The 17,179-nt window shown below is 44.1% G+C and overlaps 1 protein-coding gene across 1 annotated transcript; it reads left to right on the top strand.

Annotated features, from left to right (window-relative positions):
• The first annotated feature begins 885 nt into the window (after positions 1–885).
• On the top strand, positions 886–17,090 carry alpk1 (alpha-kinase 1). Its single transcript, XM_080741324.1, has 13 exons — positions 886–1,017; positions 2,786–2,940; positions 3,696–3,894; positions 4,804–4,863; positions 4,951–5,037; positions 5,143–5,219; positions 5,603–5,698; positions 5,856–5,960; positions 7,841–9,614; positions 10,903–11,050; positions 11,694–11,856; positions 12,624–12,810; positions 16,190–17,090. Exons 1-13 carry the CDS (start codon positions 906–908, stop codon positions 16,381–16,383), a joined length of 3,357 nt encoding a protein of 1,118 aa, XP_080597450.1. The 5' UTR covers positions 886–905; the 3' UTR covers positions 16,384–17,090.
• The last annotated feature ends 89 nt before the right edge of the window (positions 17,091–17,179 follow it).

The raw sequence follows: 17,179 nt of genomic DNA, 5'->3' as shown, positions 1-17,179 counted from the left end.
ACAGAATGGGTTTGCTGCTCTGACATATATCACGCGGCTTGATGTCCCTTTTATGCCCATATATGGAGATCGCTGATGTCATCACGAGTCACTTGCAAATGTATTACTTCCTTGTCCATTTTATGCCCATTATGGAGATCCATGTCCCGGTGTTGTGTTATCAACAGCCTATTAAGCGCATATCTGGGAATGCACATATTTGGTAATGCCCATATTGGCATGTTCTGACATCACATTGTTGACTATCATGCAGGGGTTTGGTGCAACTGGTCCGATATACATCACTGGCCAGATGGCCAAGAATTGGTGCAACGGTCGCATGTCGCCCTGAGGCGTCTTACTAGTAGTAGTTAAAACAATATAGTGAGGTGATCTCTGGTAGTAAGAACAATGTAACAGGTGATCTCAAACAGTGGTGTAGTGTAGGACACACTCACAATATGTTTTGTTTAGTTTCTCTTTTCTGCCAATAATGTAAAGGGAAAATATCCAGAAAATCCAGTATGGAGGATAGCAAATGCTTAAAGGACAGCTTCTTCCATTTCCCCCCACCTTCATATGATGGCTATGAAAGAAATACAATAATCTGCAGGTAACTCAGTATAACACACCACTGGAAAATAGGGTGAAAATGGGTGAAGTTGTCCTTGAATATAATTTATGGCATTTTGTTTCTTCTTATAGGAGCTTCTCAACCAATAGACAATCTGATTTGGGCCTTTATTGAGACTGTGTGAGTCATAGGCCTGTATCTGTGTCTGAGTGAGACCTATTTATATACAGTATATACCGTAGACCCCCTCAAATAACTAAGTTTAAGGCGCTTATACAATGGTCTCATGAGAGCATCCCACATCCATTTTCAGAGACTCACGCTGGCTGCAACGCAGAGGGAACATTAAGGCATGGACAGCAGGGATGTTGGGGTCTGGCTTGAGGAATGCCTCCAGGCTGCATCTGCTCAAGACAGGAGCCTCTCCACTGAGGAGACTCTGCCCATCTACTGCAGTTACAGAGGTGAGCCACAAGATGGTGCAACGCGTTCATTTTCTAATGGAAGTAAGCAGTGTAACTGTGAGGCCGGGGAGCAAGTTGTAGTGGTCTGGACTCTGTACTGAAGTGGGTACATATTTCAAGGTTTTTAATAGACCGAGAAGACCAGTGTGTAGGTGTGGCACGTAAATATAATGTACATGTGTTCTGTCACGTAAGCGTCTTGTGAACTGAGAGAGTGAGGTTTGATTTTGGTAGAGGTGCAATCAATACAAACCCTGTTTTTTGTCTTTTTTGTTCTTTTTTCTTTTTTGTATACATTGTGTATCGCAGTACGCATGCGGTTATGCAGCACACACAGACACACCTTTCTGTTTGGTTTTAATTGTTGTCTTTACGTGATTTTTGGCTCAGTGGCCTTGTGGTTAGAGTGTCCGCCCTGAGATTGGGCAGTCAGGGTTCGATCCCCAGTCGGGTCATACCAAAAAATGGGATCCAGTGCCTCCCTGCTTGGCACTCAGCATCAAGGGTTTGGGGGGGTCCCTGCGACATACAGTACTAGTGTCACGTTCAGGGGGTGTACTAGTACATCAAGCTGCCTCACGCTACAGAAACAGGAGATCTGTATTGTTGTTATTTTTGTATGTCTCCAGTTTTGCCACCGTCTTAAAGTGAAAAAGGCTAAATAAGAAGAAGAAAAAAGTTGTATTGAAGTGTGATTATAATTTCTCAAAGAGGGAATTCTCAGGCAGCACATAAACATCCAAATAGAGATATTAGACAGACTGCCCTGGACCCTGTTTTAAAAAAAAAAAAAGTACTCCTGGGTTCAAATTAGTGCAACTGCTCTGTACGTATGTTGTTAATTCACCTCAAATCCATATGTTGCAGGAAATACGTTGGTCAATATGGTCAATGTACAAAGGTCAGTGTGGCAAATGAGTATTGATTGAGTAATGCTCTCTCACACAGGCCGCATTGCCATTTGGAAGAGGGAGTGCATCTTTCACACACATATCACAATAGGCATGCAATGGATTCAGTTTGTGTTTACTACTCTTCAGTGTCAGTGTTACAGAGTTTTTATTGAAAAGCCAGCGACTTCAGGCTGGGCCTCAAGTCAAAACAATAAACCAAAGAAACCTACTTACTGTAAGAACCTGAACTTACCTGTCAAATCAAAAGAAACAAGATTACAAATCACTAACCAAACACAGGAGAAAGTCAGATTCTAAAAAAAAAGACTACCGCCCCCCCCATACGAAACCCAAGACTGTAACTCCTAAACATTGTACATACTGTACCTGTAAAAGTTCTACATGTTGGCTTGCTGGAAGTGGAGAGAGGACGGCCCACAGGAGCTGTGGAAAGTAGGCCTTTTAAAGTTCCCTATCCCAAGGCTGGAAGCAATCAGCTCCCTGCAAAATTACTCTCACGGGTGAAAGCTGCCCGTCACACCTGCATCCCATCACTCTCGCACGTGCGTGCAGCCGTGCACACAGCCACACACACGCACACTATCCACAGAAGATTAAAGCACATAGCCATAAAAAACATTATGACCTCATTAAGGTCATATCAGGTTCGGTGGCAATGACGAATAATACTGTATCTTCGCTACATATCCAATGTGGGGCTCCCTGATTATCTCTTCAGCAATCATTACACCCCCATTACACGGATGCTGCTGAAAGTATCAACACACAGTTATGTGCGATAATGCTTTCACCATCAGCCTTAATTCAAAACGTTCTACTTTCTCCTCCGTGTCTGTCACACTTCTCTCTGGCAGAGTCCCTGTGCGTGGAGCTCCTCTCCCTGCTCCGTGACGCCGAGCAGATGAGCTGGCCCTTTGTTCCAGAGAAGTGGCAGTACAAGCAGTCAGTCGGCACCGAGGATAAGACCAACCTCGCTGACCTCATTAGCCAACACCTGCCTCCACTGCTGGTATAATGAGCACATGTCAAAAGTACTATCACGGGTCCCACCGGGACCCAGCGGTGTCGTAGAATCACGAGGAGTCGTTTGGATCTGCACGGTGACAAGCCTCTTTTATCTTAGGTTCACACAGAGAGGTAGATCGCCTTTTTGCCAATTTAATTGGGGAAAAGATAAATCGATTTCTTGACAGTGCAGTCATTAAAAAAAAACACACTATTGTTCTGCACACTATTGTTCTGCACACTATTATTCTGCAATGGCCTCTTGAAGGCATCGATCCTAGCTTAAATTGCGTAATGGGCAACAGTGAACTTGATTGTGACAGTGAATTTTCTTAGCTTGTCAATTGTGGAAGATACTATTTTTCTCTTGCTGAGTGGAAACTCACATTGGGGTAAATCTTGTAAAGCACTGGTTCCCAAATAGTGGGTTGGGATCCATTTGTTGGTCGCGGAGGAGTTTTTTATGGGTCCTTTAATTTTTTGAATAATGAATTAAAAAATATATACTTTAGTAATATAATAAGTAATTTAATAAATAGAATACAAATCTAAGAAATTACATAAATTAGAAAACAAATGTTTAAGAACTAGTGAAAACAGCAGATCTACAAGCTACGCGCCGCGTTGTGCGCTTGTAGATCTGCTGTTTGGGTCACGGGCAAACGTCTTAATTTCTTTTTTGGGTCATAAGCTAAAAGGTTTTGGAAACACTGTTGTAAAGAATAACTAATGGGCACTAACTTGCCCATGCTGACACAGGCTCTGCTGAAGGCTTCCATCGTGGCCGGGGAGGCACGCTGTGCGCTGGCAGTGATCTTCCTGGTGGACCGCTTCCTCTACTGGACGGACGAGTCCAGCCGGCTGCTGAAGATCACCAAGAGCCTCCACAGACGCCACCCCGACGCCCCTGTGGCTCCGCAGCTGGTCATACGACAGGCCAGGGTCTACTTTAACTCTGGTAAGCAACAGGGCTGGATGCTTTGGATTGATCCTAGATTCTAGATCCTAGAACTAGGGCCGCAGTGGCTCAGGAGGTAGAGCAACCACTTGGGAACCGGGGGGGGTTCCCAGTTTGATCTTGGCTGCCCCAGAGTTAGTTTGGAAGTGTCCTTGAGCAAGACACTGAACCCCTAATTGCTCCCGATGAGCAGGTTGGTGCCTTGCATGGTTTCGTCCTCCATCGGCATGTGGATGTGTGTGTGTGTGAATAGGTGAATGTAATGCACAGTCATTGTAAAGCACCGTGACACCAACAAGCAACAAGACACCATTTACCGTTTTAACTACTGTAGCTACTGGTCCCAGATCAACAGCTGCACAGAGAGAGCAATCTGTTGTGCTCCTTTTGGGTAGAATGGGTGCACTTTCGTTAGCATAATGTGTGTATGTTTTGGTGATTTTATCCAACGCACCTCAAGGTACCTGGTGGTGTTGGTGTCATGTGGTTTGCCATGCTCAGCTCTAACCAAGGAGCTTTACAGGGCCATAAGGCTAGGGCTCCACCAAAATGACAGCGTTGTGCCGGTGTCGGACGGCGTCAAAAAATTAACCGGGGCGAATTTGAGCGTCCGACGTTGACGTCGGCAGTGGAGCACCCTTCATTAATTAAAACGGGAGCGTTCCCAGCGTTGACTTTGACGTGACGCTCGACGCGCCCGGTGGAGCCGGGGGGTAAGCCTTCCATTTCAGGAGGGGAGTTGTGTTGTGTGGTTCTACTTCTCAAACACAGTTCCTTACTATATTATGAACTACAGTACCGTACTCTATTATTACGTTGACAGCCTAATTGCACGACACTTTGTTTGCTTGATTAGGGCACTACTTTACATAAAACGATAATGAATGATAATCGTTGTCACGCCCACAGGCAAATTGCAGAAGGCAGAGTACATACTGAGCAGACTGATCAACAACAGTGGTGCCACAGGTAGGCGACGTCTTCATTGATCGGTGCTATACAGTATTATGTATCGTCTATAAAAGTGAAGGTTTCCTTTCTTCCCCCACATGCCAGGTTGCTGGGTGTACCACTCTCAGAGCGACAGGGCCCTGGTACAGGCAGTCAGCATTCAAGTGCGTGGGCTGATCTTGCAGAAGCTAGGTATGTTCGTTATTTTTGGCAGACAGAATTTGACAGAATATCACGTCACGTTTTGTTCATGATTATTATATTATAGTGGTAGAAATGATATGATATCTGTCTCAGGCCTGTGGTTGGAGGCTGCGGGATTAATATGGGCTTCCCTGGTTGGATACTACGCTCTCCCTCAACCTGATAAAAAGGTATACTCCTACCAGCACGGCTACATTTAGTATAGGCCTATAGCTGCACATTTTTACTGTGTATTTATTATTTAGAATTTATGCTTTCTCAGTAGCCTCCCACTTCAAAGTTGTGGAAATGTTTTGTGGTTTGTAGATTGTTTTGTTTTTTAGTTTACCTTTAATTTGAGAATATTTCCTTCTTTTTAAGAGGCTCCTGTTGTAAATGTGCCTTTCACAGTTTCACTACAAACACTCAATACATCTGGTGCTTGTGCATCATTGTATGTAAAGCATAGATACTTGGACTCTAGAGCTATACTGTAGGCAGTAAATGCCTTATATAATATAATGTGTTCTAACCGTTCTAGTTCACTGACCAGTATGTTGTATGTATTTAATAGGGGATCGGGACATCTCTTGGCGTGTTGGCCAATATATTGGCGTCTATGAACGACGAGGACTTTCATGCGTTTAAGACTAATCCAGACATTGATTTGGTAAGCCTCCACTGAAATTACATTGTGACGCTTTTATTCATTTATACATTTTACGTAATGTCTTACTGTATATTAAATGTTTGTCTGTCTGTCTGTTTGTGTGTGTGTGTGTGTGTGTGCGTGCGTGCGTGCGTGTGTGCGTGCGTGTGTTTCTCAGTCTTTCCTTGGGGAGCAAGATCATCGTCTGCTCTCTGCAGCCGAGGCTGCTAAAATGGCGGTGGTGTACAGTCAATATGCCTCACTGTACGTCTTGACCAATATGGTAAGTTCTTCATGATGTCTTTGTCTTTTTTTATTCACCTTTTTTTATCCTGGGTACAGTGGGTAGGTTCACTCACTGGTCGTTCACTTTCCCACCTACTGTACATTTTTCCTGACCCCACCAGAAATCTTTTGGCTTCAAGTGCGTTCCATTAGAATATAGAATGGAATAGACTTTATTGCCGTTTGCACAAGTGCATACAGTAGGAATTCTTGGAGCACAGCTCCCTGGGTCAGCATGAAAAAAAGAAAGGTACTTCATACTCTGACTAAAAATTGTGCAAATAATAATACATAAAGTGCAATTCACAGTATCTTATCATGATTCAGTTCATCTGTGATGATTTAGTTCATCATCGTCATATTGACTACCGTCCTTAAAGTTGTACCATGTAACTTTTTTTATAAAACAAATCTTAAAATTGTCCTAACTGTTAAATCGCTAAAGTTTTAGAACACCCACTCCGTTATTTTCAGCTTCTGAAGCCTTCTCTTTATATGTTTTCTATGATCCTGGCCGTGGACCGGATTTCGCGCAAAATTGACGTAATCTGCATCATCTGTATACGTTGTGTATACGTTGCCCAATCACATCGCCGATCATGCACACATGGTACACTACCGGCCAATCACAGCGCATCTTGAAGTGGGGTCGCCATATTTGTAGTCGCCCGTGTGTCTCTTTACTCAAAAGGTAATCTCGCCTACCAGGCAGGGTGAAGTAGTCCGTTTCTCCGGAATGCCTGAACGCACAGGAACCAGGGACCCCTCCAAAGATAGCTCTCGGCGTTGTGGAGGCAGACGCGGGGGTGTGAAGGTACGAAAAACGGGCGAAAGACGCGAACGCGACCGCGGTTTGCTATAGGGCTACTGACCACTAGTTGAGAATCTTACACAGTATAGCTTTAAAGGACAACTTTGTCTTTTTACAACAAGGGTTCATATTTTAGATTGTAATTAGAGAAAAGAAAATTGAGTGTTAAAATGTTTTCATTTGCTTCGTTCTATTGTTTTATAGCGTTTACCGTGCTAAAATGTGGGGCATGCGTACACATGGGGGCATGCGTACAAGTGGCTAAATATGTCTTTTTAGACACAATAAGCCAGCAGTTTCTTGATTGCTATTTACAGTAACACTTCTAGCCTTCAAGTCACATCCAACCATGAAAGGTTGCGTTGTATCCTGGGAATGGGCTTATTCTGTGTAAAATGACATATTTAGCCACTTGTATGCATGCCCCAACCACTGAAATAAGAATCTCTAAAACAATAGAAAGAAGTAAATGAAATCAATTTAACACTCATCTTTTATATTCTTTAATTACAATCTAAAATATGAACCCTTGTTGTAAAAAACTAAAGTTGTCCTTTAAAGGGGAGGACCACCCATTTTCAATATTGAACTATGTCATTAATATACCTTAGAGGAGTTGTGTGGAAATATAAAAAAAAGTCCCCCCCCCCTCTGAATTGCCTAGAACTGGAGGATAGAATTTCTTTGCAATACAAACCCCAGATCAATCCTCCAATAAGGTATATTAATGGCATAGTTCAATATTGAAAATGGGTGGTTTTCCCCTTTAATCTCCTCGGCTACTAACCTCAGAGTGGCAGGATTTAAAGTGTGTGGTGTGGGTGGAGATGCTCTCTGGCCTGTGGTGTCTCAGGTTGTGTCCCGAGAACGACACAGCAGGATGATGTATGTAAGGATGCTCTGTGCTTAAGCTACCCCCATGCTGCTCTGTGTCAATAGCTAATATGAAACATTAATTATACTCTCTCTGTCTTTCATTCTATCACCCTCCTTGTCCTGTCTGTCTCTCCTTGTCTTGCCTCTCACTCCTACCTATCTGTCTGTCTCTATTATCTGTCTCCCTCCAGGCAGCTCAGGGGACCTGCTTGCTATCCTACAGTTTCTCGCTGGAGTGCCCCGTCTCCGAGAGGCGCTCCTTCCTCCTGCGCGCGTGCGAGGCCTTCGAGATCGCTCTGCTGGCCAAGGCAGAGAGCCAGCGGGTCACCAGCCAGCAGGAGCTCCACGCCTTCATCAAGGCCGCTTACTCGCTGACTGTCACCAACAGGTGGCTGGGCGACGCGTCCCCGGACGCGCTGGCACAGGCCACGCTGGTCTGTCAGAAGGCGCTGGCCTATTTCTACGACTACTGCCGCGCCGACAGCCAGGAGAGAGACGGCCTCTGCGCCGAGATAATGCGCCTCGTGTCCCAGGTCAAGCTTCTGCTGCGGGTCGAACCGTTCCCCAATTCCGACAAGGGCTCTTTCGTCCCCGACAGCTACAGAGACGTTCAGGAGCGGCCGGTTCATTTCACCCTGGAGGGTTTCTCCCGGGTGATGGCCAGGTTCCAGAAGTATCACGCGTCGCTGTGCGAAGCAGGTCGCTCGGACTGTAGGAGGACCAGCGAGAGGAGAGACGGAGGAGCCGGTGTTTGTATAACCGCGCTGGGGACGACCGTCACAACACTGAACCCAGAGTGCACCACTGAAAGCCACAGAGCTGTAAGAGACACTGGGCTGGAGGGAGAGCCCCAACCGGCCATACCTTCGTCCACGCTGCATCCGCCTCAAAAGGACGAGGCCGGCACCACTTTAGGGAGCACCGATCCCTCAGAGCTCAGCTCTTCGTGGCAGAGGTTTTCGCTGAGCAGCTCGTCGGGGTCTCCGCGTCCTAGCAGCAGCAGCGGCTACACAGGGAGCCGTGTTTCCGCCAGGGAAAGTAAAGCTAACGTCTCTGACCAGAGCTGTCTGACCACGGAGGTGAGCGAGGACGGGTCCGGCGGCGTGGAAGAATCCATCGACGAGAGCAGGAAGCGAGACATAGTCGGCTCCAAAGGCGGTGCCGCCCGTTTTCAGCCGGGCCCGACATCCTCCTCCAGTCCAGGAAGCGACTGGGATCGGTTGGAATTGCCGCAGGCTGCGATAGAGACGGCGGTGGAAACTGACGAAAGTTGGATCACCGATGTTGATGCGGGGTTTGACAACGGTGGACCGACACTGCCCGCATCCCGAATGAATATCAGAACGGGCAGCTCCCTCAGTGACAGCCTCAGCTCCCATTCATCGTGGGATAAACTCTCGCTCAACTCGCCTTCCCCCACGACGAGCGGCGTTCTTCATCCAACCGGCTGGTCCTCCAAACCAGGCACGGGCCACTGCAGCAGCAAGTTCCTACAAAGATCAAATCAGGCTGCGATGGAGACGCTCGATTATGAAACCAGTGATCCAGCTAATCATCACACAGGCCCCGAATCTGCAGGCCTACCTCCTGGCCGACCTGAGCTCGACGCCAAGGACCCTCGTACGACCCCACGGCCGATCCCGAGGCAGTCCGTCGGGATCGGCCAGTGTGCCTCGACCGAAACGTCGACAGAGAGCTCGTTCGAGGTGGTGGAGGAGGCGAGCGAGATGGGGGTGAAGCCCAGCTCGGCAGAGATGCTCAGTCCCCCTCGTGGAGAGAAGAATCCCTCGTGCTACAGCTGTCTGCAGCAGAGCCTCGTGGGCGGCGTCGACCTGGAGCGGCAGTACGTGTTGACGGAGCAGGACCGCCGTGCCCTCCTGGCTGGGGTTTGCCACGACTGTCTGTTAAAGAGGCTACAGAGTGATAAGACCCAATTCAAGCTCAAGGCCCACAGAACAGCCTACAGTAAGTTCTTAATGGATTGTTGTTGTTTCTAGGGTTCTCTCCTGGAAAGGGGACTGGTGTGATGTCACACCAGGGCCCCTTTCCTATTGAGCCCCCTCGAGAAGGGGGCAGTACTTTTTGGGAGGCTATATTCTATTGAGACTATATATACAGTATATATATATATATGTGAGGTGGAACCATGAGCTAAAGTGGTGCTAAAATTGGAACGATACAGAGAAGATTAGCATGGTGCCATGCTAAAATTGGAACGATAAAGTATCTGAAATGGCTTGGAATTAGAGACAGACAGAACATGACATTTTAATATCTGAGTGGTTGTTTAGGCTAAAACCTGTATAAAACCGTATTATGGACCAATATTTATATAAAGTATATATTTTTAAAAGCATGGTGTGGCCCCTTTAAAACAAAAATGTTACTTAGTGGTGAAACAGACAGGAAAACATCAGACCACACAGGAAATAAACAACATTTGCACGAGGGGCCGCTGAGCCTGTGCATGCTACCCACAAACAGCTTCAACACATAACCACACCATCCCTGTTTCAAAGATAGCCTATCTACAAGCTCACCATGCATCTCACCACATGTGTTCTTTGAAAAACTACACCTTGCCATAGCCAATACTGTTGGCTTGGTTACTCCTTTGACCTGACGTTCTCCTCTGTGAGTCTCAGCAGCCTGTGCCATTTATGATTCCTATTTATTGTGACCATCAGGTTGCAAGGTAACGGTCGCAAGTTACTGTGGAAAGCTCCACCGGATGTCCGTCTGTCTGTCCGTCACGTCACATCACGTCACATCACGTCACACTTTCGGCCCTACTCTTATCTCCGGCACTGTTGCCCCTATCCATGCCAAACTTTGCACACACACTCCTTGGCTGGCAAACCACAACCTCCACCTCTGATTTCTCACATGCCCCTCTTCTAGCGCCACCATGAGGTTGTTTTTTTCACATTAATGGACACAGCTCCTACAGATGTTGCCTAAAAATCACGTCTTACTGGTGTGGTACCATAGGAGAGATAACAGGCAGACGTTGATCAAAATGACAATATTTAATTAAGTAATGTAGATGTTTAACAATAATTTAACTCTTGTGAGCGTAAAGTTTTACACTGTCAAGAGTTAGAGATCTACAAGGGTACATTTGGTTACCAACTCTCCATCATTTAGCTAGGGACCACCTGGAACCCACTCAAGAACCACTCACTGGTGGTCCCCGGACCACTGGTTATGTTGATACTGATTAATTGCATCTCATGCGGTATCTTCCACACAGATGCCCTTCACCTGAAGTTCTCCAGGGCCACGGGGCTGTGGGCAGCCAGGGAGACGTGTACGTACATCGGAGATCCCATGGGCATGGAGGGCAAGCAGAGGACCACACTGTGGGTACAGTTTCTCCACCAGGAGGAAAGGTTAAGCAGGTACAAGCATCAACGGTACCACATACAGTACTGAAACCATTAAAGCCGGGAAAGCATCTGTGTCATTTTATATTTTAACCACTTTAAGCATTATTTTATACTTTGGCTATTCAAAAATAGCAGATATACAGTACAAGCTCATAACGTGCCACTTCATGCCGTGCTATGAGCTTGCAGATCTGCTATGACAATTTGTGCAAATCTTGGAATATAATGTAGTTTTTTAAAGCGAACATTTTAACTCAAATTAACTCACTGCACTAGCAAAGTGGGTGTTGAACACTGAGGTGAGGTTGCGTTCTACTGGTGTGGGTTCCTCAAAACGTCTACACAGTAATGTGTGGGGAATGTGGGAATTAGCAAAACAACTAAGTTGTGAGAAAAGGGGGGCTGGGGTTATTACATTGACACTTAATGTATTAAATAAATAGTAGATGTAATTTAACATAAAAAAATATCTCTATATATATTTTTTAATGTGATCAGCTGTGGAGTTGTGAATTTCCCCCGTGGGACAATAAAGGTATCTATCTATCTAACTCAACATGGAACCACTTCTTTAAGAATGTGATGTATTGTGCTTTGTTGTTGAGACGACATACCGCATGTCATTGATAATGCTCTCTGTTGTGTCCTCATCAAGTTATGTGGGGAAAGACTACTTGAAGCCCAGGGGGATTCAGTTCCACCTGAAGGACGTGGAGAGACAGATGACGGCCCAGTACTACATCACTGAGTTCAACAAGAGCCTCTACGACCAGGAGGTCACCGCTCAGATCTTCTTCATCCCCTCTGAGGTCCTGCTGGTGAGAGCAAAGTTATCATAACACATCGGTAAACTCGACTCCATAGCAAATTAGCAACACAAAACAAACATAGCTGATATAAAAGAGAACTTGCTGGTTATATAGATTTGTTGAAAAGTTGTATATTAGCCTGGAATCCCCCCATCGATGATGTCACTGGTAGGCAGGTTTCTGAACGGTCCACAGCCCACCTCTGAGACGCAGTGTGAGTCCTTCACATAACTATGATTCTAATTATTATCAAGGAATGTTCATACAGAGCAAGAGCCAAAAAAATATTCTCAGACACTTAGGGCTGTCACGATATGACATTTTACATGACGATTAATTGTCACTCAAATAATTGCGATTAACGATTTAATTGTGTTTCTGTTGTTGATAATTACATTTCTGTTTGGCTTTTAGGCTTTGAAGTTGCACATGCAGATACGACACATAACCTAAATACACAAAGAAATTACTGACATATTTGACAACTTACTACTTAAAAAATAACTTGGAGAACTGAAAATAGCCGATCTACAAGCTCACAACGCGTCGCGATGCGACGCGTTGTGAGCTTGTAGATCTGCTATTTCCACTATTTCTGAAAATGTATGAAAACTATTCAACATTCACAATTATGACGATTATGACAAAATATTTGCGATTATGTAAAATATTTGCGATTATGTAAAATAATTGCGATTAGACGATTATGTAATAATTGTGACAGCCCTACAGACACTGTCTCCATGTCTCTTGTGTTTATTCTTGTGGATGACTAGGTTCTGGATGGGGAGGAGATAGTTGGATGCATCACAGTGGAGCCTCACATGCTGGGGGACTTTGTCAAACTCACCAACAACACGGTGAAGAAGGACAAGAGGTTTCAGGCCACGGAGTACGGCATCGCCTTTGGACATTTCACCTACCAGTTCTCCAAGTGCCAAGAGGTCGTTGTGGACCTACAAGGTGTGTGTTTGTGTGTGTTCATGCGTTAGTTCGTCAGTGTTAATTTCGTAGACTAAAACTATGACGAAAAATGTTCGTTGACTACCTTTTTTCACTGACGAAAACTAAACAAAAACTAAGCTTTAAAGGGATATTCCACTTTCAAAATAACTTTTGTTCATTTTATCGTCTAATCAGGCTTTTGGGAACACCCAGGACAGTTTTTGAATTTCTTCATTCAGTATTTAGATATTTGATATTAATTTCCCCCCATTTCCCACTTCCAGGACCTTCCTTTACAAACCCATTATAACTTCAAACTCCATTTTAACCATGATAGATTCAATGAAAACACCTGTCCTTTTTTCTGGTGACTCCTGACACACTCCGAATACGTGAGTAGGCCGTGTTCCTTTGATAACTTTTTTCATTTCTTTTTTATAATCTTTTATTGTATTTGTGTATATATAAACAATTTATAGAAATCAATGAAAAATGTTATCGAAAAAACACGGCCTGCTCACGTATTGGAGGCTGTCAGGAGTCACCAGAAAAAAGGAAAGTTGTTTTCTTTGATTCTATCATGGTTAAAATGGAGTTTGAAGTTATAATGGTTTTGTATAGGAAGGTCCTGGAAGTGGGAAAATGGGGGGAAATTAATATCAAATATCTAAATACTGAATGAAGAAATTCAAAAACTGTCCTGGGTGTTCCCAAAAGCCTGATTAGACGATAAAATGACCAAAAGTTATTTTGAAAGTGGAATATCCCTTGGCCGCCATTTTAACATTGACTGTTTGGCTCCCCTGCCATTTTGTTTAATGAAAAAATCTATATATTTTTTTTATATTGACATTTTTCCTAAATTCTGTATTCTGTATTTTGTGTCATACAGTACCTGAAATGAAACAAGACCACCTCTAGTCTCACCAAAAAATAAAAAAATAAAATAAAAAGCTTTTTTTTCTATAGTTGCAGCCATCTCAAAATAGCCATTTTTGACCAAAATCCAGCTATAATTGAAAAAACTGGAGTTATTGACCTTTTTGTGAAAAATCGATTTTCAAGCGAATAACTCACTTGATATTTGTCTTTATGGCTTCAGGCATTATCAGATAAGTGTACTAATGTAATTATGTAATAGGATTTTTTTTTAGAATTTTCTGTTTAGAAAAATGCAGAGAAAAATATTTTTATTGGCTATGTCTGACCATAAAACTCAGCAATTTCACATACTGTTTTGCAGTATTTGTGTGAGTATTTGTGTGAGCCCCCACTTGGGGGCGCGTTCTCTCTGTCTCTGTATGTCTGCTTTGGTCTCAGCTGTTTTTGGGTCTGTACAGGTGCACACACACAAATAGACATCAAAGGGGGCATGAGTCTTTTTTCTAACATGTGCTAGAATGTGAAAATAGCAGATCTACAAGCTCTACAAGCTCAACACATCGCTCTGTGACACATTGAGAGCTTGTAGAGCTTGTAGATCTGCTATTTTCACATTCTGGGACATGTTAGAAAAATGTCTCCCCCTGCCCCAAAAAAATCCTCTGCACTGCCCTGCAAGAGCAGGGCAGACGCATTTTGCTAACGAGGCGAGGCTGTTGACGTTGATCGATCGCTTGTTGGCTGTAGTTGATCGCTTGTTTTGGTGGAGCGTGGGCCAGGGACCCCCAGTCCCCCACCTGGTTCCCTAAGTGTTGGCTGGAGACCAGGGACCCCTTTGTGAGACCCCATCGACAGGGACCACTTGTCCCTGCAACTGGATCATATGAACTTTATGTAACAAATGATCGGCTTATTGATTGATTTTACAATGTTATGTAACTCTGCACTGCTCTGCGGAGGTCGGCAAAGCGTTGGACCCGCGGACCCCTTATTGGTTGTTAGAAAGGCGACCAGGGACCCCCACCTTTGCAAAGGCGATCATGGCTTGTTTGTGGACTGAAGTTTGTGGACTAAATACCATTATAAAACTAATATTATAGCCTGGATATATGGGTGTGGATTCAAATCAACCATCATCATTATCAGGTACGTTTTAGAAGCATTTATATGGCAAATTGGCGATAATTGTGTGTTTTGTGTCTTGAGAGAGAGAGAGAGAGAGGCAGATCTCACTATAGCACTGTTTTTTATGGGACTGAACACCATCAGGGGGTCCAACAGGGACCACTGAAACAGAGATACAGTGGAGGGAAGCACACACACACACACACACACACACACACACACACACACACACACACACACACACACACACACACACACACACACACACACACACAGCTGTTCTCACACTTTTTTTTCTTCTCTTTTTTTTTCCGGCAGCCAGCCTTTTGAGCTCAAATGCGTCTTTTGCCAATTAACTGTGGTTGGGGAGATTTATACATTTGTATTGCAATTTATACATTATTACAGTCTTTTTTTCAAACACACTTACTTTGATGTGTGATATGTGTGAGACAGAAGGCTCAAATTTTGTCACGGGCTGGAGAAAAGTGTAATTAAACATTACATTATATAAAAGCAAATTCTCGGGACTATCGGGCCTGGCGGGGAACGACATTTAAAATTTCTCGGGACTATCGGGGGAGGCGGGGAATGAGTTAAGGACTGAGACTAAATATATTTATTGTCAACCAATAAAACTATTGTCAACCAATAAAACTAGGCTAAAATTAGGGAGGGACTTATGGAGAAGATATCCAATAGAACTCCGACGCATTGTGAGCTTGTAGGCCCGCCAAAATACGTTTGTGTCGACAAAATCAACTGTAGATTTAGTCGACTAAAATCTTATATTTAGTTGACTAAAACTTGACAAAAACTAAAACATTCCCGACGACTAAAATATGACTGAAACTAAATTAAATTGTATTCAAAAGTCAATGACTAAAACTAGGCCAACACTGCTGTGAGGTAGAGTTCTGCAACATAATTAGGTAATTGATCATCCACAGATTTTACAGTGGTTGCCACTTTACCGTCACTCTCCTTTGGGGGTTTGCGTGACATTAATGTCTGTTATGGTCTCTGGTTTACCTACAAGATGTTTACCTGCAGGATAACTATGACAAACATGACGATGAAACAATGTCCATTAAGATTGCAAGATTGACATTATAATGATTCAGTCATTTCTTTGTTGTTTTTCATATCTTCGTTCTCTGTGTAATTGTTGTTTACGAAGCCTAAAAGGCAAAGAGAAATTACATTTGTATTCATAATGTTCCAATGTTCAATGCCAAAAAACACAATTAAATTGTTTATCGCAATTGATTGAGACAATGAATTGTCAACTTAAATCTTGCAATCGTGACAACCCTGTTGATCAAGAAAGAGTGCGTCTAACTCTGAAAGCTTAGATCTTGTTTTGTTGTTGTCATTTTGTATTTCCTAGGTTGGGTGACAGCGAACGGTAAAGGGCTGACCTATCTGACGGACCCCCAGATCCACTCCAGCAGGACCCCCAGAGGGCCCTCCAACTTCGCAGACAGGGGCCTCAGGTACTTCCTGGAGGAGCAGCACGGTCCAGAGTGCAACGGCATCTGTCGGCTACTCAAACTGCCCCCGATGTCAAGACTATCACTTTAACTCCTCTGAAACTGTGTTGGTGTGGCGGTGTTTATGTGTGTGTGCGTGCATGCGTGCGTGCGTGCGTGCGCGTGCGGACTGGAAGCTTGCCGTGCGGACTGGAAGCTTAGCGTCTACCTTTATATGTCTATGGTTGACCCCTAGCAGCACCACCATGTTGACCAGGCAGGTCATAGTAGGGTAGGAGTGAGGCTCCACCTGCACCCGAACAACAGTTTTTTCAAAAAAAATGTTAGGACCCTTATGGTGTCTAGTTGTGGGCTCGCTGAAAGGCGAGACCAGTATGTTATACCCAGGGGTGTAGTTGTCCAGATTTAAAATGAATCCAGTGATGTCCAGTGAGGCACTTCATAATTACGGATGTACTGTATTCAAATGTATTTACTACTTTTTAATCTTCCTTTTCGCATCTTCGCTGTCCACATTGTTGCGGAGACTACTAAGTACATGTAATGATGATAGATAATGATAATTTTAAATCCAAAGAACTCTTTATGTTGCACTACAGCTAATAGTATACTACTCTAAACCTGACATCAGAAAGCCATGCTAGCCATGCCCACCAGAGGGTGCTCAACTACAGCGATTCATAGTTCCAACCTTTCTGTTTGTCAGATAGTTGGTGGAGCTGAGTTGAACAGGATTGTCTTATTGGATGGATATTCTAGACAACAAAGAACATGAATCAGTTCCTCTTTTCTGTCTCTCTCTCTCTCTCTCGCCTCCCTTTTGTCTTTCTATTCACGTTACCATATATCCATAGTGTTAAATGATTGCTCATGATTCATTACACACT

This window comes from Nannobrachium achirus, assembly GCF_963921795.1.
Source record: "Nannobrachium achirus genome assembly, chromosome: 14".
In the NCBI taxonomy this organism is placed as follows: domain Eukaryota; kingdom Metazoa; phylum Chordata; class Actinopteri; order Myctophiformes; family Myctophidae; genus Nannobrachium; species Nannobrachium achirus.
This window is presented reverse-complemented; position numbering and strand designations above follow the sequence as displayed.

Excerpts from the sequence above, each read along its gene's own strand:
- alpk1 (XM_080741324.1), top strand. The coding sequence starts at position 906 with ATGGACAGCAGGGATGTTGGGGTCTGGCTTGAGGAATGCCTCCAGGCT. Across the intron at positions 3,895-4,803 it reads CAGGGTCTACTTTAACTCTG|GCAAATTGCAGAAGGCAGAG; the intron begins GTAAGCAACAGG and ends TCACGCCCACAG. Across the intron at positions 11,857-12,623 it reads TCCCCTCTGAGGTCCTGCTG|GTTCTGGATGGGGAGGAGAT; the intron begins GTGAGAGCAAAG and ends GTGGATGACTAG.